Source organism: Artemia franciscana, chromosome 16 (genome assembly GCF_032884065.1).
Source record: "Artemia franciscana chromosome 16, ASM3288406v1, whole genome shotgun sequence".
NCBI classification, from domain to species: domain Eukaryota; kingdom Metazoa; phylum Arthropoda; class Branchiopoda; order Anostraca; family Artemiidae; genus Artemia; species Artemia franciscana.
Genome location: NC_088878.1, coordinates 26,302,276 through 26,326,792, shown reverse-complemented (window position 1 = coordinate 26,326,792; position 24,517 = coordinate 26,302,276). Strand labels below are relative to the sequence as shown.

General features: G+C 33.6%; 1 protein-coding gene across 1 annotated transcript in view; it reads left to right on the top strand.

Annotated features, from left to right (window-relative positions):
* The window catches only part of LOC136037285 (uncharacterized), an 85,051-nt gene extending 60,534 nt beyond the window's left edge, over window positions 1-24,517 (top strand). Inside the window, exons 13-16 of the mRNA XM_065719919.1 lie at window positions 10,053-10,134; window positions 11,005-11,149; window positions 17,245-17,470; window positions 19,597-24,517. Coding sequence (XP_065575991.1) covers window positions 10,053-10,134; window positions 11,005-11,149; window positions 17,245-17,470; window positions 19,597-19,775 — 632 coding nt within the window. The 3' untranslated portion in view covers window positions 19,776-24,517. The remainder of the gene's footprint in view (window positions 1-10,052; window positions 10,135-11,004; window positions 11,150-17,244; window positions 17,471-19,596) is intronic.

Sequence of the window (24,517 nt, the reverse complement as noted above, 5' to 3'; positions counted from 1 at the left end):
GACTTGTACATTTTTTAATCCCGTTATATGAATAAATCGTAATGGATTTGATTTTTTTTATAATGAAGTAAGATAATCTTATGCAAAAAACACCCATCTAATATGTATGTAACCCTAAGCCTAATTTAAACATGGGATTCAGGTTTTTCGAATCAGGATTAGGAGCCAACTGTTGAGAAAAACAACGTACGAAAAAAAATGTACAGCAACCAAATTAGCGAAAAGAGTGTTTATTATTACTAAAAACTTAGTCTGGCACCAAGCAGCCTGAGGCCAATAAAGTTGCGCACACTCCTCCTCCATTCTATTCAAAGCTTCAATCTTTATCTTCTCAAAAGGACTTCAAATCTCCTTTAAATCCCTCCTTATGACCCTTCCCAACCCATTTGAGTGCGACCTTCTTTTCTTTTAGCCCCAGACCCAGATGGATAGCCATATAAACAAACTAGACACAATTAAACAAAAAAAGATTCAATATAGTGTTTGGTCCTTTTAGTGTTTAGGGGCACGGGTTCAATTCCTGGCGTGGCCGAGTTTTTGGCTTAGGATGGGGGTCAGTAGCTTGACTCTGTAAGCTCTGCAAGTCTCGACCCAGCTCTAAAAATCGAACCGTGGAGAAATTTTGAGACTATAAGCAGGAAGGGTGAGCAAAAGCACAGGATGACTGGCCCCCAAAACCCCATTGCACTTTCTGGCTGAAGGGCCACGAAATGGAGATCAGCACTGTCGGTTTGAACCTTAAGGGTCTAGTACCGTCATACTTACTTACATTTAGGAGGGGATTTGAGATGTAATTAAACTAAATTTGACGCTATTTTTTTTTTTTTTTTTATTTTTTTTTTTATTGTAGCTAAATTAAACGGGAAATCTTAACATTAGATTATCGCATTTTATTTTAAACCCATTATTCTTACTTACAATTATTTTATTAGGAGAGGATTTGAGATGTAACTAAACTAAAATTGACGCTAAAATTAAATGAATAGAATTTCCCTGAGAAGGACGCTTTTTATTGTAGCTAATTTATATGGGTAATCTTAACATAAGATTATCACATTTTATTGAAAAAGATCACACCCATTACCACTCAGCCCTTTAAGGAGATTAAATAAAAAAAATAAGTTTTTTAACTGAAAGTAAGGAGCGACATTTAAACTTAAAACGAACAGAAGTTATACTGTACATGAAAGGAGCTGTCCACTTCTCAACGCCCCTCTCTTTATGCTAAAGTTTGTCTCCTCACAACTCTTCTTTATAAAACGGTAAACAACTTTAGCATATGGAGCGGGGCTTTGAGGAAGGGACAGTCAATTTCATATACGGAATAATTTCTGTTTGTTTTACATTTTAATGTTGCTCCTTACTTTCAGTAAAAAAAAATCATCTAATTTCTGAACGTTTTTTAAATAATGCAGGTTTTGAATTTGGCTCTCCCACCGAAAATAATTAAAACGAAATTTGCATATTCGTTTTACTCTTTTTTAAACTAATAATAACTTATAAAAATAATTATTTAAAAATAAAAATTTTTATAAAAATAATCATTTTTTCTGTTTTAAAATGTAGAGTTAAGAGAAAGAGTCAAACTTTAGCGTAAAGAGCGGGGCGTTGAGAAGGAAAGGCCCCTTTCATATACGGAGTAATTTTTGTTCGTTTTAAGTTTTAATGTCGCTCCTTACTTTCATTTAAAAAACTTGTTTTTTTATTTAATTACATAAAAATCATAGTTACGAAGCTAGTTGAGGTAAAATTAAATGCTAAGATTGGCTAGAAAATAACAAATTATTGCTTATATTGGCCATTATTTAACAAAATTCGAACTTTAGTGTGAAGAGCCAGGTATTGGGGATGGGGCAAACTTACTCATTTTCGTAATATTAGGGGTCTCCCCCTCGTCAATCCCTCGCTCTTTACGCTAAAGTTTGAATTTTGTTCTTTGATTTTTAAAGAACGACCCCTGAATCACAAGCGCCGTTTAATTAGAATAAATAGCTCTTTTGAAATTACGAAAATAATTATAGCCCCAGAACGAGGCTTTGACGAGGGGACAAACACCCTCTTATACATAATCATTTCTATTCGTTTTAAGTTTTAAAGTTACTCCTTTTTCAGTCGAAAAAAACTTGTTTTTTATTTAATTTCTGATTGTTTCTTAAATAATACTGGGAAATCCTGCGCTCCCTTTATGGAAATTCTTTTTTTCCATGAAAAATCCCTCCATGGAAAGATCCTCAGAAGTAACCCTCTCCCCCTACCCCCCACTAGAAAAGAAACCTGAAAATGTCTGTATACTTTTCAATAGCCAATACTGGGCTACAGAGGCGCCATTTGGGCCAAATCTTGGGGTGGGCATGAATACCATCTTGCCCCCCCCCCCCCTGATTCATTTTGTGTCGCAAATTGTTTCCGATGCTTGGTGATCTTTTGAATTCTTCAAGGTCGTCCTTTCTGACCAACAGAGGAGGGTCTAGTCGCGGGTCTATTCACAGCAGGTACTTCAATTTCAAGTTTTGTTGCAAACTCTTTAGCCTTCTTGAAAAGCAATACAAATGAAGCATCTGAACACGGGTCGGTGAGTTTGCTTCTTGTGGCCTGAATCAGGGTGCGCGATCGAGAAATAACCAAGTCGACGGCGACGGCATGGATTTGCGGAGACAGCGAATTTGTCGCTCGCGTAATTGCTTCTATGTAGTGCAATTGGAAGATAACAAGGAACGATTCCATCAAGAAATGATAGTCCAGGAACTGACCTTTTTTATTCTATCGACTTAGAGGAATTTCAAAGTTTACAATGGTTAATAGCAAATAGTGTTATTATTATGGCCAGCAAAGGACCCTTTTTGGTGGAAGCTTGGGCCCCCTGGAAAATCTTGGGTGGGCATTTGCCCACCCCTGTCCCCCCCAAATGGCGCCTCTGCTGGGCTATATATAAGCAATGGACAAAGCTCATAACTTACAGACCTTCTCCCGGTGAATGTGGGGGTTAAGTCATCCTGAAAGACATAGTTATTAGATATGTTTACTATGCTGAACAAAATTGCTATCTCAAAATTTTTAGCAGGGTACTCTGGGAAACAATGAGTGTGAGAGGGGGCATAGTTACCCTCAAATTTCGGTCAACTAAAAAGGGCACTAGAACATTTAATTTACGTTTGTTTGAGCCCTTTTGCGAATCCCTAGGATTATTGGGTCGACACGATCATCCCTGAAAAAAAAAATAAATAAACACGCATCCATGATACTTCTTCTGGCAAAAAAAAAGGAAAATTCCACATTTGTGCAGATAGGAGCTCAAAACCTCAAAACTTTTATGCCTTTTAGAGGGTGTTTCCCCCTTTTTGAAAATAAAGAAAATTTTCTCAGGCTCGTAACTTTTGATGGGCAGGACTACACTTGATATATTTAAAATCAGCATAAAATTCCGATTCTTTTGATGCATCTATTGGTATCGAAATTCTATTTTTGGTTACTATTGAGTCGGGGCGCTCTTCGCTTACAGTTCGTTACCACGAACTGTTTGATAAAAAAAAGGTACATGATTCAGTGGCCCAATTGGTTTCAGTGATCTAAAATAAAAACATATGTGTCCTTTTTTATTACAGTCGTCACCATGTGTAGATAATTGTTTTGTAATATCCATAAAACGTCCTGATAATAACCTCAGCTACTTTTTCTCTTCTTTTCGCTCTAAATCAGCCAAGGGTGTTAAGGCCTGAATTGATTTTTATTATAGTACTAAATTTTATTAAGTGATAGTTAAATTTGTAACCATTCAAATCGTTATTTAACGATTTGAGCATGCACCTCAGTGATCTGTAGAGTTGACCTAAATCTATGAATTAGTTTTTTGCCAAAATCCGGTGCAATACAAACATCTGCTTTGTAATTTCGTGATAGTCACGGCATCTGCTTCTTCCTTGACTGTTTTTACTAATTTGATGATGAAATAGGAAAATTGGTAAAAAAAAGGAACTTTTTAGTGCATCTTTAAATAATAGGGTGTCTTGACAAAACTGATTTAAGTTTCTTATGTTAATTACCCTTATAGATTTTAATCATAAACATTATAATTACAATAAATTCATTGATAAGACCATACATGTAAATGTCGTGCAAGAAAAACATTAAAGCAATGCAAGAAAGTAGTATAGTATTCACTAAAATTAGAAAAATAATCAGGTAATACATAAGTAGCATGCAAACTTTATTGGGAGGGGGTATATGTATCAGATTAGGTTTTTCACCGAAAAAGGTTGAATGTTTTCTGAAAATATCAAGTTCTACACTTTTCGTGTATTTCCGACCTTTTAAACCAATGGACAAATATACTATCCGACCAGGGACGCTCATTGGAAGATGAGGGTAGTTACTTCTTAGACTTCTTAGCCTAGACCTCTCCTCCTAAATTTTAAGAAAAGGCTATTTTGGTACGTTTTTGAAAAAGTCATATTTTTTCTTGAAAATACAATATTTTTCACTTTATGTGTATTTTGACTTTTAAGCCAAGGGAAAAATACACGATCTGGCCAGGGATGCTAATTGGGATAGGAGGTTAATTGCCTTTTAGATTTTTGCCCTTCTAGGTTTTTAAAATACCTTTTTTTTGTATTTTCATTAAAAATAATTGAAACGCCAAACTTGGAGTGTATATTTGTAGTTTAAAAAAAAAAGAAAAAAAATATTCGCCCCCCGTTACATTTTCATATATTGATGCCCCGATCCACAACCCCTTGTGAGCATTGTCATTGGACTTTTATCAACTACGCATAATAAGTAACAAAAAATATATCGTTTTAAAACACCACTTTTTTAAAGCTCTATAGTGACATCAAAAATGACAAGAATTTTCTAAAACGGTGTTCAGAAACTGAACTAGAGATTGAAAATTAAAAAAAAAAGAGATCCACACTCCTCCCCTCTCCTATGTACGGTGAGAATATGTTGTGTCTCTCCTTCCTTCTTCCACTAATGGGATACATCAGTACATCATGGAGTAACAAATTAATTGTTTGCCAAGGGAAACAAATACACGATTTGGCCAGGGATGCTAATAGGGACACGAAGTTAAATGCCTTTTAGATTTTTGACCTTCTAGATTTTTAAAAATTGCTTCTTTTTATTTTCATTAAAAATAATTGAAACGCCAAACTCGGAGTATATTTGTGTAGTTAAAAAAAAATATTCGCCCCCCGTTACATTTTCATATATTGGTGCCCCTGGGTTCAAGCCCTTGTGAGCATTATCATTGGACTTTTAACAACTACGCATAATAAGTAAAAAAAAATATACTTTTTTAAACGTCTATCAGTGAAATTAAATACGATCACAGTTGTTTCGGTTAGCGACCTCGAAAATGACACGAATTTTCCGAAACAGGGCTCAGAAACTGAACTAGAGATTGACAATCAAACAGTTCGTGGTAACGAACTGTAGTAAGGAGCGACCCGGCTCAATAGTAAACGAAACTCTAAAAAACGGAATTTTGATACCAATAGATATATCATAAGAATCGGATTTTTATGCTGATTTTAAATATGTAAGTTTCATCAAATTTAGTCTTACTCATCAAAAGTCACGAGCCTGAGAAAATTTACCTTGTTTTGGAAAATAGGGGAAACATCCCCTAAAAGTCGTACGATCTTAACAAAAATCACACCACCGCATTCAGCGTGTCAGAGAACCCTACTGTAGAAGTTTCAAGCTCTTGAAACTACTGTAGAAGTCACAAAAATGTGGAACTTAGTATTTTTGCCAGAAGACCGATCACGGGTGCGTGTTTATTTGTTTGTTTGTTTTTTTTTCCCAGGGGTGATCGTATCGACCAAGTGGTCTTATAATGTTGCGAGAGGGCTCATTCTAACGGAAAATAAAAGTTCTAGTGCCCTTTTTAAGTGACCAAAAAATTTTAGGGCACGTAGACCCTCTCCCTCGCTCATTTTTTCCTCAAAATCAACGGATCAAAATTTTGAGATAGCCATTTTGTTCAACATAATCAAAAAACCTAATAACTATGTCTTTAGGGGTGACTTACTCCCCCACAGTCCCCAGGGGAAGTGCTGCTAGTAACTAACTTGAAGGATTGTTTACATTTAATAATTGTTATTAGGAAGTGTACAGACGTTTTCAGGGGGATTTTTTCAGACTGAGGGAGAGGGGTCGAGGGGAGGGGGCTACGTGGGAGGATCTTCACTCGGCGGAATTTGTCATGGGAGAAGAGAAACTCCATGAAAAGGGTGCAGGATTTTCTTACATTATTTTAAAAAAAATAATGAAAAAATAAATATGGAAAAGTTTTTTCAACTGAAAGTAAGGACCAGCATTAAAACTTAAAACGAACAGAGGTTATTACGCATATGGGGGGTCCATCTCTTCCTAAATAGCTCGCTCTTTACGCTAAAATGTTTTTAGTAATTTCAACTATTTATTCTACAGCCTTTGTGATTCAGGGGTCAATCTTAAAGAATTGGGACAAAATTAAAGCTTTAGTGTAAAGAGTGAGGTATTAACGAGGGTTCAAACCCCCTCATATACATAATAAAAGTATACGAATATAGAAGTTCGTTACGTAAGCTAATCTGTAAGCTATGTATATTTTTACTAATAAAAACGCTCGTCAAAAATTTAAAATTCTAATTGCCGTTTTAACTAACCGAAAAATTGGAGGGCAACTGATCAAAATCAAACCCAATCAAACTAATAAAATTTGATCAAAACTAAGAGAATGCCATTAAAAAAAAAAAAAAAAATTAATACGCAAATTTCGTCTTAATTATTCATTTGCGGAGAACCAAAATAAAAACACGCATTAATTCGAAAACAATCAGAAATTAAATAAAAAAAGCAAGTTTTTTTTAACTGAAAGTAAGGAGCGACATTAAAACTTAAAACGAACAGAAATGACTCTGTCCATGAAAGGGGCTGTTCCTCCCTCAACGTCCCGCTCTTTACGCTAAAGTTGTTTACTGTTTAATAAAGTAGAATTGAGAGAAAGAGTAAAACTTTAGCATAAAGAGCGGGACGTTGAGGGAGGAACAGCCCCTTTCATACACGGTGTAATTTCTGTTCGTTTTAAGTTTTAATGTCGCTCCTTACTTTCAGTTAAAAAAATCTTTTTTTTTATTTAATTTAAAAAAAGATCCACACTCCTCCCCTGTCCTATGTACGATGAGAATATGTCGTGTTTCTCCTTCTTTCCTCCACTAACGGGATACATCAGTATATCATGGAGTTACGAATTAATTGTTTACGCGGGTAACCATGCTCCTACCAACGTACTGGCAGCCATGATTGAAAATAGAATTCAAGGTTAAATAAAGATTTTAACTCTCATACTATTTCAAAATTGGTGCAATTCTTTTTTGATGTAACCATTTTTGAATCTCAATATAACGCAGCCGTCTTCTGAATTCACTGATGAAGCTTTCATGATTTCCTAACTTTAAGACCCTAAGTTGTCCTTAAAGTTTTTATGCTTCAAGTTTTAAGTTTTCTATGCTAAATAACTTCAAGTGTTTCTTCTTTATGTTTTAAATATTTAGAAATGGCTATTAAATATTCTCCTTTTCCACCACTCAATGCTTTGAGCCCAAAACGTTCGACCTTAGCTGATTTATTGACTGACCTAGTTTAACCCTTAACCGAATTATTGGTTTAACACTAATTTCCCCAGATACAAACTGTAAAAGATAATGAAAAATGTAAGTACTTATCCAGCAACGAGTTAAGTGAAATGGTATTGAAAGCTGGGCAAATACCAATATTAATCAAGTGCACGCACTTCACAGTACTTCACAGCACTTAACAGTTTATTTACAAGTCACTGAAGCTCTACCATGTTTCACAATTAATATCCTTTTTTATTTTCTGCATATAATTTTTTATGTTTTCTTATTTTGAAAATCTTGAATTCTATTTATATACGACGTCACTTATCCTCACTGATCTTACACTTTCCGGGGGTGTACGTTTCTTCAACCACCATAACTTGACCACCAGACAACTGACCCACCCTCAACTAAACTACCTTAAATTCAGCCACCATACAACTCAAACGCCATCAACTTGATCATAAAACAGCTCAACCACCCTGAATTCAACTACACATTAACTCAACTACCTTAAATTCAGACACCATCAACTCAACCACCGCATAGCTCAACCGTCATATAATTCAAACGTAATCAACTCACCCACTACATTGATTAATCATTAAAGCCAGGGTGAGCATTCACACCTTTGTGATCCTATCAGTGCGACGACTTGGCTAAAGTCCAGCATCAAGCACGTGTCACAATTAATATCCTTTTTTATTTTCTGCATGTAATTTTGTATGTTTTCTCATTTTTTAAAATCTTGAATTCTATTTACATACGACGTCACTTATCCTCACTAATCTTACACTTTCCGGGGGTGTACGTTTCTTCAACCACCATAACTTGATCACCAAACAACTGACCCACCCTCAACTAAACTACCTCAAACTCAGCCACCAGAAACCTTTAAGGGGAACAGCTTCAAATAGAAAATAAAGACGTAATTGTTAGAATGCCTGCAAGGAGTGCCTTAGAAGAGTCCATGGGTAGAGAAAGACGAAAAATTGTTATATCTTCGAGAACCCCGGCTTAAGGCTTTTGAAGTCCCAGATTTGTATCAAAATCTTGTCCTTTACGATTCCGGACAAAATATTACTAAAAAATTGTAGCTTTGGGCCACAGAGATATGTTGCAGTATTTTGGAAGATCAGAAATATTTTTAGGTGATGGAACATTCAAGGTTTTGCCCGGGATTTTTTTTCAGCTATATATAATCCATGCAAAGGCTCGTGATTCACCAGGCATTTATTTTCTTTTGCCTGAAAAGGCAGAAAGCGCATACCGAGGGATGCTACGATCACTTAAAGACTTGGTGGCAAGAGCCAGTCCCACTAGGGTTCTGACATATTTTGAAAAAGCTGTTATAAATGCTTTTTGAGTGGAGTTTCCAAATTCTACGTTGTTTCGATGTTTCTTTCATTTTTAACAGTCTATCATGAGAAAAGTTCAATCAGTAGTTCAAAAATGACCCCAATTTTAATATTCTTGTCAAAAGTATCTCAGCCTTAGCTTTTGTTCCATTGACAGTTATTGAAAGAGTGTTTGATGGACTCTGTGATCATTTCTCCCAAGGTGATAATTATGATTCTCTCTTGAGTCACTTCAATCATGCCCACGTAAGTGGCATTCAGTTGCCAAACCGGAAGGTTGGATTCCCATGATTTTTACCAGTCTTCTGGAACCGCACTGAAAGTGCATTGAATTGCGTGGTGAAAACTACAAATACCACGGAGGATTCCTATAATAACATTAATGGTACGTTCATCTGCACTCATCCAAGTCTTTGGAAGCTTTTAGATGGATCAAAGTGTGGCATTACTGTTCAATGTCTGGAGGCATTACAGGCGTTCCGATGCACATTCATTAACTTTTCTTTCTGATACCTCCAGCTAACCAGTCTTTTGAAACCACACTGATAGTGCATTGAATTTCGTGGCGACAACTAGAAATACCACGGAGGATTTCCATAATGACTTTAATGGTACATTCATCTGCGCTCATCCAATTCTTTGGAAGCTCTTTGGTGGATCAAAGTGTGGCTTTTCAATGTCTGTCAATGTCAATGTATTGCTGTTCAATGTCTGGTGGCATTACAGGCGTTCCGATCCATGTTTATTAACTTTTCTTTCTGATACCTCCAGCTAAGCACACCCTGAATAGCTTAGGCTTTTAGTAGCTTAAGTTTATGCCTAATAGCCTAAAATTAATAGTTATAAGTCTAATACAATAAATGTGTAAGTCACACAATAAGAATAACAATAAGAATTAAGTCTAATAATAGCTTAAGTCTAAGGGTGGGTCTAAGCAAATGAAAGCAGTAATAACAAGTACGTACATATAGAGCCATTCGACTACTCACTCCGAAACTTCGAGAGTCTTGTGGTTTTATTTATAATCTCTCTTATTTTTCCTTTTTCTCGTCGATTATTTACTTTGATTTCATTATTATCTAAATTTCAGCTCCATACGGAATCTTTGCTAGAAGTTGTATTGCAATGGCTAAGGATTCTAGAACAACTTTCCAGATTGTTGATGATGACGGGTAAGATGAAAAATCATTATATTCTTCTCTCTCTCTCTCTCTCTCTCTCTCTCTCTCTCTCTCTCTCTCTCTCTCTCTCTCTCTCTCTCTCTCTCTCTCTCGGCCTAAAACTTTATTTTGTTTGTTTCAAATTTTTTCCTTTCTGTCAATCCATTTTCAAAATTAAGGCTTATAAAGGCAAGATGGCTATCCAGAGAAACTATCTGAACTTTCTTTTTCAATTTTGAGGAAAACCAATAGTAATTCATTTGAGAGACTTATCTAGGGTTGTATGTAGGCTGTCTAGGGATGAAGCTCCCCCCATCTTCCAGAGGTATTTTGTATAGTAAAAATGGCCCCTAGTACAAGACTACAAAAAACTGCGTTTTTTAAATTTTTATACTATCCATTTCTGATATCTTGCCAAAATAAATGTTAAAAAAACGCTGATTAACAACTTTAAAATTCGTATTTGAGCAAGTTGCGGTGCTTTCGTGGGTCCACTTTCGTGACAGTTTCACCTTTTCTTGCTTAAAAGATTGATTTAAATGTAAGGAAGTATTTAACCCTCTCCCAGCACCAAAAATAAACTGCTCGATTCACATACCGTTTTGCTGCTGCGGTAAAAGAGGAATTAACACCCTTACATTACCTGATTATGGGGCAAGAACAAAAAAAAATTGTCTCACTAGATATTACCAAATTTCCTAGATACGGTTGCAATAATAGAGATTCTAATAAATAAGAAATCTTAACTGGAAACAACAAAGAAAATTATTCACCATTACATATATTTCAGATAATAGGTAGATTATTTTGTCATCTTTAAAGGATTATTTATCCTCTGTTTACATTCTTATGTTTATTATTTCAAGTTGCTTCTATTTTTAGATGTCCTGTGGACCCCCTAATTTTTCCAAGATTTATACCTGATGGGAACAACCTACAGTCGTCTTACGAAGCCTTCAGGTTTACAGAGTCTTATGGAGTCATCTTTCAGTGCAATGTTCGATATTGTCTCGGTCAGTGTGAACCTGTAAGTATGCGCTCTAGGGTTATTTGTAGTAAATTTTTATTTAATGTCACCCCTTTTGGTCATTGTAGCACTGTCGCAAGACATGAGAAATCGCGTTCTGAGGGCAAGAAGTACGACACAATTTTTCGATGCAATGACAAATTTTTCTAATTTTGTTCTTATTTTGTCTGTCGTAAATTTTACTGTCACCCTTTTTGTTTGTTGTTGCATGTCGTACAACACATAAAATTACCTTTTTTTTGGGGGGGGGGGTGGAATACGACCCAATTTTTCAATAAAATGACAAATATTTTATTGAGTGATTCATCATTTCATGTAAAGTTCGATGTTGTCTTGGCCAGTGTGAACCTGTAAATACGCGTTCTAAGGTTGTCTGTAGTAAATTTGTACTATCACCCTTTTTGGTTGTTGTGGCACTAAGGAAAATTGCATATTTAGGGAGGGGCGGCATACGACCCAATTTTTTAATAAAATAACAAATCTTTCATTGAGTGATTCATCATTTAATGTAACGTTCGATGTTGTCTCTGTCAGTTTGAACCTGTAAATATGCCTTCTAAGGCTGTCTGTCGTAAATCTGAACTGTCACTCTTTTAGTTGTTGTGGCACTGTCGTAAAACACGAAAAATTGTATTTTTTTTTAGGGAGGGGGGATACGACCCAATTTTTCAATAAACTGACAAATCTTTCGTTGAGTCATTCATCATGTAATTTAAAGTTCGATGTTGTCTCGGTCAGTGTGAACCTGTAAATATGCGTTCTAAGGCTGTCTGTCATAAATTTGCTGTGTCACCCTTTTTGGTTGTTGTTCCACTGTCGCACAACACGGAAAATTGCATGTTTTTTGGGAGGGGGGGCATACGACTCAATTTTACAATAAAATGACAAATCTTTCATTGAGTAATTCATCATTCAATGTAAAGTTCGATATTGTCTCGGTCAGTGTGAACCTGTAAATAGGCGTTTTAAGGCTGTCTGTCGTGAATTTGTACTGTCATCCTATTTGGTTGTTATGGCACTGTCGTGTAACACGAAAAATTACATAAATACATTCTAAGACGTATGAAACCAAGAAAGAAGAGATAGATATACCAAGAAGAATAGATAGAGGAACCAAGAAGAGATAAAAATACAGTAACTACAAGAGCGGACAAAGGAAACACAGTTGTGATTATGGTTTCTGCAGATTATCAAAATTAAGTAAATACCTTTTTAATGAATGAAAATACTTACAAAGAAATAAAAACTGATTCCACAGATAAAAACACACAGCAGTTAAATAATTAGAAATTTTAAAAGACAATAGACTAATTAGCCCTCAAATGTACAGAAAATTCTACCCCAAAGGTTGTTCAGCCCCAAGATTTTATGGTCTACCTAAAATCCATAAGAAAGATACTCCGTTACGTCCTATCGTAACATTTTGTAGTTCTCCAGTTACAAATGTAGGAAAGTTCTTAGCCACCATTTTTAAGCATTAAAGGACATAGAAATCTTATACAACAAAATTCCATAGATTTTGTTGACAATTTAAAAATCCAAAGTGTAACAGAAAAAACTATCTTATCTAGTTTTGACGCAGTTTCCATGTATGCTTCATTCGATTTCCATAAATGTGAACAGGCTTGCCTTACAAAGAAAATTAGAGGAAAATTCTGCTTGATCAGGTTATAAGACCTTGGAAATTGACACAATAATGACGCTTGTTCGTCTTCGCACCTAGTTCTCTTTGCATTTTAAATTCCGAAAAAAAATTTTCTTCAGATCATGGGTCTCTCGATGGGCATTGTTTTGTCTCCTTATTTGGCAAATTTTTACATGGATCTCATAGAACAATCTGCTTTGAATAGTTTCCACTTAAAACACTCTCTCTGGTTTCGCTTCGTTAATGATATTATTTCTGTTTGGGAACATGGACAGGAATCTCACAAAGATTTTTTGGCACATTTGAACTCTTTTGATTTGAATTTTCCATTTACAATAGAACTAGAAGATTCAGGAAAGCTCCCTTTCTTGGATGTTTTAATTGTACAAAATAATCATAGCTTTGAATTTTCTATATATAGAAAGCCAACCCGTAATGATCGGTGTCTACATTTTTCGTCAACTCACCCTCCTTCTGTGAAAAGAGGGGCAATAATCTCTTTAGTCGACGAAGTTCTAAAAATTTGTTTACGTATTCATGTAAAATCTGAATTAAATTATTTTAAAGATATTCTATTCTGCAATGGCTACCCAATTAACCTTATTGAAAATATCATAGATAGACGATTAAAAAAGGTAAAAAAGAAAAATAGGAAGCCTATTTCCCTTGATTCAGTTACTCCGGAAATTGAGAACAAAGCTTTCACCACATTAACTCAGCGACAAACTTGAAAAAATTAAAAAAAAATATTTTTGTTTCTCTAAAGACTGCACAAAAAGTTGAAGATTTTTTCAACTCGGGAAAGGATGAAACAAACCCTATACTGGGTAGTGGTGTCTACAGTCCCGTGTTCACGTGGGATATTTTACATTGATAGGACCAATCAACAATTGGGGGAACGATTGCATGAACACAAAATATCAATAGATAAGTCCCTAAGATTTGAAAATAAAAATGACAACTTTGATCCTGCTCTGGCCCTCCATATCCTCGAAAATCCTGAACATTTGAGCAATTTTAATAATAATTATTTATTTTAATAATTATTTAATTTTTATAATAATAATTGGGCAATTTACTGTAAATGGTAATTGAGATAAAAAAAATATATATATAAACAGAAATTTGGCTATAAATAGAGACACAGGAGATATTTCTTTAAGCCCAATTTATAACAGCTTAATGTCAGAAGACTCAATCAATATTTTTGCCCAGTCTAACTTAAGACAACCTGTCCGCATATCTAATGAAAATTGAAGTTGCAGACATGTAAAGTCTATTACGAGGCAAAGAATACTTGTCCAATCCAATTGGCGAATTTTCTTTCATTTATTTCTGGCTGGTTTTTTTGATTCAGTATCGTTTCTTCTTTTGTTCAGTATCTTTTCTCCTTTTGTTAAGTTCACTTCGAAAGGTTATATTTTTTTTTTTTTTTATTAGCACTAAGGACGACTTGATGGAGGTCCTTATCGAAACATTTGCTTATTTTTCGTCTTCATATTTTGCCACTGGCTGACAAAATCCTCGTTTTCTCACCTATTTGATTTGATTTTTCATTTAATATATCCTTTCCTTTCTTGGTTTCATACGTCAGGAAAATTGCATAATTTTGTGTAGGGGGGGGGGGGGAATACGACCCAATTTTTCACTAAATTGGCAAATCTTTCATTGAGTGATTCATCATTTAATGTAAAATTCGATGTTGTCTCGGTCAGTGTGAACTTTTTTGGTCGATGCTGCGCTGCTGTATAACACGGTAAATCATATTTTTGGGGGCAAAATACGACACGGTTTTTCAGTAAAATTACAAATCTTTCATTGAGTGACTCATCATACAATGTAACGTTTGAAATTGTCTCGGTCAGTCTGAGCCAATAAATATGTAAACTCCTACCTATGCAATAAATGTGTCACCCTTTTTGGTTTGTTGTGACACTGTCAAACGACATCGCAGTTTTTGGGCACAGAATGAGACAAAACTGTTCAGTATAATCATAAATCTCTCATTTAGTGTGTCATCTTTCATTGTAATGTCTGATATTGTTTTGTTCAATATGGATCTATCACTACATTTAATCTCTAAAAGTGACGAAGTCATTAAGCTTGATTCACCCTAGCCGAATTGGATGGCACACCGGAATTGCAATCCAATGTACTTCGGGATACGGGTTGGAGTCCTGGTGTCGCCAATCCCAAGACTTTGTTCGAAATTAAATAAAAAAAAACAAGTTTTTTTTAACTGCAAGTAAGGAGCGACATTAAAACTTAAAACGAACAGAAATTATTCCGTATATGTAAGGGGTCGTCCCCTCCTCAACGCCCGCTTTTTACGCTAAAGTTTGACTCTTTCTCACAACTTTACTTCTTAAAACAACAAAAAACTTTAGCGTAAAGAGCGAGGCGTTTTCAATTTTTGTTGTATCCTCAATTTTTGTTGTATGCTGCGTAAAGTATGGTGCCATGTATTTTTGGGAAATCTTTACAACAACAAAAAATCGCAATGACTAAACTTTACAGTTTTAAATGGGAAACCGGTTATTTTGAATATTTTCTGTGACAAACAATCTGATCAGATCTTTCTATAGACAACACCTATTATTGTATTCGTTTTTATCCCCATCTTATTTTCATTTCTCATGGTCTGTTCTTTTTTAACATACCGGGGTTTCCTGTAACATTTCAGACAGTGCAGATGCCCTAAATCTAGATTTCAGGCTTTAAATGCCTAAGCCCCCTACGCGTGTATCCCTACCATTTCTGTAATTTATAAATTCGAAATTATTCTAATGTGATGTTCATATGGGGTTTTCAGATACCTAAGTCTTCCGTACGGATGATAATAATTTTTCTCTTAGTTTGCATAGGTGCTCCCAAGGAATATAGGTTCTTTGAGGATAAATATAATTTTGGAAATTCCCCTTTGAGTTTCAGGTTTTGGAAGTAGCCCTAATTTTCTTCTCAATGTTAGAATTTCAGTGATCGGCAGGTACGGGTATATGATCGACTTTAAAGGTATTATTGTTTGCACCACTAGCTGGTTTTCGAATTGAGAAGAAGAATTCCAAAAGCTCTTCACATTTTATTGCATTAAAACTCAACCCAATTTATTCATATTCTGATTTCAAAATTTGAAAGTTAGATTTTTGAAAAGTCAGAAGTTTTGAAATTTAAGAGGGTTGTCTGCAAACCCCATTTGGGTGCTTCAATATCTTTAAGGATACAGCTGGAAGTCATTTTCACTTAGGCCTTCGGTATGCTGCTATTGAACAGATCTGGAGATGACAGGGCTCTCTCTTTGATACCTGTATATACAGAGCTGCTCTAGCCTATCATAAAGCGGCGCCGCTTTCGTGCAATAAGCTTTTTACATCTAAATTTACTTATTGATGAAAGTCATCAATCTATGTCGGGTATTATTACGAGCTTATTATTATTAAGATACTATTGATAATATCCCTGTATTATTTATAATAATAATTTATAATAATTAGGGTATTGTACATAATATAAATATACCACATTATTTATATTTATAATATATGATATTGTTCATAATGAGGATATTATATATTATTTATAAACAATAAATCTTATTATTTATTAGGATATTATTATAATATGTTATTTACAGGATATTATTACAATATTATTTTAGAAGCTGACTTTCTAAGAAAAATAATTTTAATTTTAATGGTATTTTACAATAGAGGTTCCATTCCTTTAGTTTCCATTTATTTTTTTTATTTATTTTTTTTTTGGCTCTGTTGACGTTGTCTTCTCAAGTTGAGCCCTTCAAAAGTCAATTTAAACCAAGTCCACTTTTTTCATTCAGATTTTTTTCGATCTACGAACTTAATTTTTACACTCCTCCTATCCCCCCGAGGAAAGTGTGCTTGTTCGACTCCTTAACTTTATTCTATGCTAGTACCCACATTTTAGCTGACGTAGTTACATTATGTTTGGTGATGCATTTTTGTTTAGTTCCGTCATCGTTTAGTATTTTATTTTAGTTTACTGTTTCTAGCTTATTAAATTTTGTCTTTAGTTTACTATTTCTAGTTCATTAAATTTTGTTTTTTAGTTTACTGTTTGTAGTTTATTGAATTCTGTTTAACTACTGTTCAAATTGCTCAAAAATATTTCTTCTTTTTTTCGACGTAAGCTATCTCAAAATATTTGCAAAATATTTTTGATCTTAGCTTTTGTCTTCTAAAGTCAAACCTAAAAAATTATGTAATCGGCTAAACCACATTTTATCCCTCACAGTTTCGCAAAAACTAGATGTTGCATATGCTCAAAATTAATTTCATGTTTTAACAAAGGACTAAATACAAATAAACTGAACTAAAATGAGCTTAAATCTATGACTAAAACGATCATAAAAAAAAATTAATGTTTAACCAGACGAAAACAAATACAAGGTCACTCTCTAAATCTGAATATTTTTAAGGCTAAATGTCCTTGGGGCTCTGATTCATACGAAGCCTGGGGAAGGAAAAGACGTTCTATATCTACAGGATCAAAAGTACATATACACACTCAAAAATCAACTTCTTCGGGAGAAGATGATGTAGATGTCACCTTAAGCCGAGAGGTTCTTGTGCTGGATATTGGAGAAGAGCCTAATAAGCTGACGATGAACCACCTCTCAGAAGAAGAAGAAACTAAACCCAGTGGTATGTATTAATCTCGATAATTTTAGATGCTTAAAGCAGGGGCGCAATTTTGTAGAAATACTTGTGGGGGGGGGGGCAAACTTGGAGCGGATTTTCCCAACTCAAGTCAAAATGAGTCATATATTTCCATAAAGGCAAAGATATACTAAAGAAAACTGACCTGCTTCTCTGGGTACTTGAATTATGCAGGTTTATCTTAATTTTGACAAGAGTTCTTACAGAAATTAAATTTAAATGGAGGGGGGCAAACTTGGGTCTGGATTGGGCAATTGCCCCCTGTCCCATAGCAAATTATACCCTTGCCAAATTGGATATCAACAAAAAATTGGGAAGTCAGTCTGGTTTTTTACTCTCCTGTAAGTTTTTTTGTTAGTCTGTACTAACTATAAATACTTAACTGTAAATAACTATACTTAATTAACTTAATTAACTATACTTAACTGTACTTAACTATAAATAAAATTCTGTGCACAAGCGTAATTTAAAAATGGCAATTTAAATGTTGAAAGTTTGCAGTAATTTGTGGTCCCCTAGAAGGTGCAGCGGGTGCTAGTTTAAGAATGTATACAAACTTCTCAAATTTCGCCAGAAATTTGCGATCAGTTGTAACGTGCGTTTGCGAAATCGAACAAATAGGCATAATCTATCAATCAATCAATAGACTCACAACAACAAAAAAAGCAGTGTCTTTCGAGGCGAAGAATGAGCCATGGCTTTTGAGGTTCAGCAATGAGTGAGAGCCATGGCTTCCAATGCAATGAATGGGTGATAGCCATGACTTTCGTGGCTTTCAGTATCGCCTGATATCAATTTTAATGCATTTAGAGACCATGGAGACATCATCGATCATATCTTATAGATCATCGCTGTTTTTTTTCAGTCGAGCAACATAGTCTGTGAAATCTAGATCTATAATCAGGTTATAGCAATTATTGTCAGAGAACATTCTGAGAATAACCTAAAATCGCCCAGTCACACGGTATCAGCACTAACAGACTAAAAATAACCAGCAAGCACTGATGTCATGAAATATACAATATTCGTTGCGTCTAATGGCAATTTTGTTAGTCTTTTAGCGCATTATCATTTGAACTAATAACCTTGTTTTTAATGTCTCCAAAAGCCATGGCATCTTTAGCCATGGCATTTAGTCAAGCATCTTTGTACGTCTAAACACTGAATGAGTAGTAACACTGAATAAATAACGCGCATTCGTGTAATTTACCGTAATCCATCCAATTTTGTATAATTGGAATATACAATTAAATACACACGTTGGTTGTTTTTCACAACATTACATTGCAAAAAATTAAGACACAAAACACATACTTTTCAAATACGTCAGCAACGTCCATCCTTGATAAACCAGCATAAGACGCTAATAAGAGATGTATTTGGCTTTTCAACATGGATTTAAACGAGATAAAAAGAATTATTGGTGCCACTGATTGGGCAACATTGCACAGCATAACAAAAAATTTCAATCTGCTATTATTTTCAATTAATAAAAATTTTAAATTTCAATCAAAGGTTCAAATTTATGTGGACTTTTCTGAAATTGTCTGTAAATACGCAGATTCTTTTATCTCGAAACTATTTCTATTGATTATAAAATAATTAATGCTCAAGAGTTAGTCTTTTATGTTCAACTATACTGAGTTAACATAAATTCAATTTAATTATATTTAGTGCCTATTATAGTTTTGTATTATATTTAAAGGATAGGCACTGTATCTTTATAATTAAGTAATTAGTACTAGGCTACTAAACAGAACATAGGCTAATTATAAAATATATATAATTACAACAATTATGCCCTTTTGGCAAAGTTCTTTCTTTCATCCTCTACGCAATGTAAAAAAAAAAAAATACAAAATGCAAAAAAAAATACAACTAAAATTATATTGTGATTAGTTTTGAATATTTTGCAGGGGAAATGTAGATGGCATTAATTATTTTTCCTCTCTTTTCCCTGTTTTTTCAGACACTAACGCCAATCTCCTCTCTTACCTGTGTCCAGTTTTTTTTACTTTTCCTTGCTTAGTTATCCTTTATACAGTTTTAAAGTTTCAGTCTTTCTTTTTTATAATTATTTGCGTTTCTTTATTAACCGAAACTATTTCTAGATTTAACCCGGATGATTTCAGTTCCTACAGATGCCACTGCAGTTGTTAGCACATCCTGTCCCACCCGTACCTCAGTCTTTGCACTGGCAGCCACCTGTGTTCTCCTTTTAATACTTTATGTGGCAACAATGACATATATCTTATTAAGAAAGTGGTCACTGTCTCCCAAAGATGTTTAATAGTCATTTATTTAGTTTATTTTCAAGTATGTAATTACTGCCAGTGAATGCATGTAAGAGCGTCGTTAGGGACAGTTGTGAATTCAGTAGAGTGTAGTACAACCCCCCCCCTTTTTTTATCCCCTCCAGAAGAGTGTCTCTCCTTTTTAATGCCTTTTGCAAACTAAAGAATTACTTGAAAAAATTAAAAGTGTAAAATTTAAAAAAAAATTTAAATATAACTAAAAAAATTAAAATTAAAAAGATTAAAAGCAAAAAATTTGAAGAGAAGAAGTTATTAAAAGGTTATAAATAAAAAAAACAACAGAAAAAAATGTGTATAACATATATAAAAGAAATAAACGATCATTGAAAAAAGAAGACTTACTTCTTTTTACATGTGGACACTGCAAATCACTATAATTGTTATCCTAAATAACCGATTTGGTGGTTAATGGAATAACCTTAATTTTCTTTTTTTTTGGATTAAAAAAAATAATTTTTGGTTAAAAGTGAATCATGTATATATTATTAAGCGAAAAGGTTCATATGGACTATTGAAAGGCAAACTTATGATGTCGTTTGTTGCGAACAGTCGTGTTGTCGAAATTGTAAATCAATGGTTGATATTGCCTGCCTAGTTACGGTTACTTTAAATCTCATCAACGGTTGGATTTAATATATTTCTTCTATATTTGTGAAGTCATTTTTCACATGCTGGTTTTTAGATAGGAACCCTTACTAATGAGAACAAACTTGCGTCATTTTTCCAAAATGTTTACTAAAAATTTGCGCAAAAATTGTCTGTGCTCATCGGGAAACCAATGTTCATCAGAAACATCGGGAAAACGAGATAATTAGCTGAATAAAACTTTTGTGACGAGATTCTTCATTTTATCGATACATTGTAGTTGAAACTACCCATTTTTCCTTTTTGAAAATTTTGTTAGAAAAGTTGGAAGTCAAGATAGTTTAGTTTAAACGATTTATAGATGAATTCACTCCTTTCCCTGATCAATGCATTTAGATCTAGTTTTTCATGAGTTATCAGTTGATGAGTTCACGACTCAATTGATGAAAGTTTTTAGACATGTGACGGTGGGATCTCGCAAATGGAATTTATTGTATTCCTGTTCCAAGCATTTGTACATGGGCGCCAATTCGTAAAATGTTGGGCTAAGTTTTGTTCTTTTTTTTGTGAAGATACCAAAAATTATTTTTAAATCTAGGGTTTGAGTTGGGGTATTTGTTGTTTTTTAATAAAATACCAAAAATATACTCTTTAAAATCAAGGAGGAGGAGAGGTGTTCCTGTTTCAACTATGTAAGGACTTGGAATAGGCATTTTTTCTTTGGCATGAACAAATATGCTTGGAACACATAATACTTGGCCGAATTTTTTTTATGGTTCTTACTATTGTTTTATTAAAAAAGAATGCCGTGTGTGCAATATTTTCTGCAGAATTCTGCAGAAAATACAACAGAATAGTCAAAATGCTGCTCCTAGAGCCATTATCGGGAAAACCAAGCTTAGGAATAACAATCAAAAAACTGTTTCGCGGAATATGCAAGTAAGCATTTTTTATATATTAAACTCGTTAGTTTAATGAAATGAAATCTATTGAGGGTTGCTAGTGTTTTGAAGTACATGAATTTCAAAACCTATTCCAAAATGGTCGAAAAATTTAGTTGAAAAAAATACCGATAACTAGTTTAAAAATGGGGAATTAAATATGCAGTTTTTATACTTTTAAAAGTAAAAAAAAGAATTCCAACTATTCCTTTCGATTTGAAAAGTTTGCACATACGGACTTTCTTTTTTATGACGAAAGCACTTTTTTGTGATTTTCTGGTATTTGCTACTTCTTTGCTTTTTTTAATTTCTTTTATCTCTTCGATCCTTGTTTCAGCTTTTCTCTTACTTTCTATTCTCTGTTTTTACTATCTCTACTACTTCTCCTATCTTCTATTTCTCCTTATTCTACTATTTCACTAGTGGTGATAAAACCACTTTTTTTCTTATAGAACTTCTGTTTCTTCCTTTGGGTTTGGTTGCGGCAATTTTAGTCTCAAATGTATTCATATTCGCCTTATATTTGTATGATTTGTGGTTTTGAAGTATTGTCTTATAACTAGTATATTTTCTATAAGTTTTTGCACAAAAAAGTAGTGAGTAGAGTGTACCCCAGGGCTTGATTTTTGAAGTTATAATTTCAATCAAGCTTAGAATTAATTCTAGCTTCTAAGAGCGATATTTGTGCGGTCATTTTTGATTTTGTGACTTCGACTGGTATGTCTGATCGAAAGTGAAATTTACTGAATTCTCCATATAAAAATTTTTGGGGAAAGGGCTTATTGAATTCCTATGTGAAATAAATTGCTGATAGCTGTTTTTATTTATTTTTAATTATTTATTTATTTTTATTAATTATGTAAAGTTTCTACTTATTTGAAACTCAGTTTCGCCTGTCTGAAGCCCCGATTTTTTCATTTTGATCCAAAACAAAATTACCTGAACATTTCCCAACGTAAAAAGGTTTTAATATTTGGTGACATAAAACTCTGACCACCGAAGAGACATTAGACTACCTTCAGAACATAGACTAGGTCGCTAATAGAAGAAAAGAGTCTAAACTGTTTTATAGAAGGGAATAGAGCTAAATTTACATTCAAAACTATTTTTTTAAAGTGATGAATTTTACAATCAAATCCAATTTTGCATAAGAAAAATGGATAGATTTTTGTCACACAGATTTTTTTTTTTTTTAACTTTGAGCTCACTTTTTCTTCACGTTATTAAGTGGATCTTGAATTATGCATATATTCAGTATGTAGACTTTTAATTTAGACCATCCAACAGAAATAGTAGGATTTCCCTGTTATATAAGGACATATTGAACTGCGTAATGACATGAATAGGGAAGAATTCTAACTTGTATTTTATGTAGTAATTCTCAATCAGAACTTGAGTAATAAATTGAACCAAGAAGTAAATTTTGAGTGACTGAAATAAAATGGCACTTGAATTGGTGGTTTGTGGTTATAATTTTGTAAACTAAATATGATATATAAGCAAATATATAATATATAAAAATATAATATACAATAAATATGATAATATATAATACGATATATAAATATAATATTAAATATATTAATAAATTAATGAGAAAACTTAATAAGATCAAGTGTAGCTAATATCCTTGCAATTTCTCTTCATTTTTTGCTAAAGGAAGTTAAGGAAATTAGGCTACAATAAAATGAATAACTAATCTACAATCCCATCAATCCTTCAATCAAACCAATCCTCTCCAGTTCAAAGAGTATTTGTAACTTTCCCTCCTCTTCCTGATTATACTACCTTGGCAATGACTAAGCAAGACTAAGAACAATCATATCACTTTTTCTACGAAAAAGAAATCACGTATATCCATAGCACCTAAGTAAATCCTGCAATATCTTGGCTAATATAAGAGTTAGAATTTAGTTCATAAACATATTAAAAAATACAATGTTCCAGTTATATTGGAGCATTGGAAAAAAACAGAGCCAAATGGACTTGCTTCACTTTATTACTCAAATTCTCAAACTTTGCAAATGTGTCTCACAAAAATTTCTTTAAAGTTTTTAGGCCTGCTCAGTTTTGGGTCTCATTTGAAAAAGTCTCACACTTCACGGTTTTGACCCAGCATTTGAATGATATTGATAATCCAAAATTTGTCGTGTAGAAATACTTCTTTTTTAGCGAAAAGAGGAGACAAGGGGGGTGGGGCTTGAATTTAAATTCCTGCAACATTTTTTGGATTGAAAGGTCTTTTCCTATTATTCAATTCCGAGGAGTCTGAAAATGACATCAGAATTGAAAAATTCCATCACCTGGCACCCCATTTTCACCCTAGAAAAGGTCAGAAGGGGCAAAAATACCATTTGTGGCGCTCTAAAAAAAATGGGTGCTAAGTTGTACAGTTTTCCAACTCTGGTGTCACTTTTGGTCTCCCCGGACTTGATTTAATAGGAACGGCCTTTCAGTCCAGAAAGTATTTCAAAAATTCAAATTTGAAATTTTGCCCCTTTATCCTTTCTTTTCCTTGATAAAAGGGTATTTCTGCACGGCTGATTTTGGATTTATTATTAAACAAATTTTTCTGAAATATTTTCATTCAAAAAATATTTCTGTTGCTCAAATGTCGAGGTTTGGCCTTCTTTTTGTAGTTTTACTGGACTAAGTTTTATTTGTGTAAAGGAGATAAAAAATGAAAAGGTTTTGTCTTTGTTTTATTTTGTAAGCGGATATTACTTCATATTTATAGTTTATGCTTATTATTTATTATTCTTATTATGTATTATTACTATTATTTATTACCCCAAATTTTTGTATTTCTGAAATTTACACGTATGGGTCTACGGCGAAAGTATTTATAATGAAGGTAAATGTGCAATATTCTTATTTTGAAGTCCCAGTTGATTGTTTTTATTGTCCTTATAATTGTTTTTAGATGTTCAATGTAAAAGTGTTATTTATTGCTGAACCTTCCAAATTTGGGTACATGTGAAATGTATTGTTATTGGTATGTGGTGAAAGTAAGTTCTGTTCTAACAGAATCTGCAATATTCTGAAGTTGAAGCACCTGTTCGAAATGATTTGTGATTTTTTCTTTTTCCAGGGGGTGACTGTTAAGGTAATATTTATTTATTTTACAAATATAGATGTATTTATTTGTGATTGTATTTAATGCTAAACGTGAATAAAGAATTTGATATGTA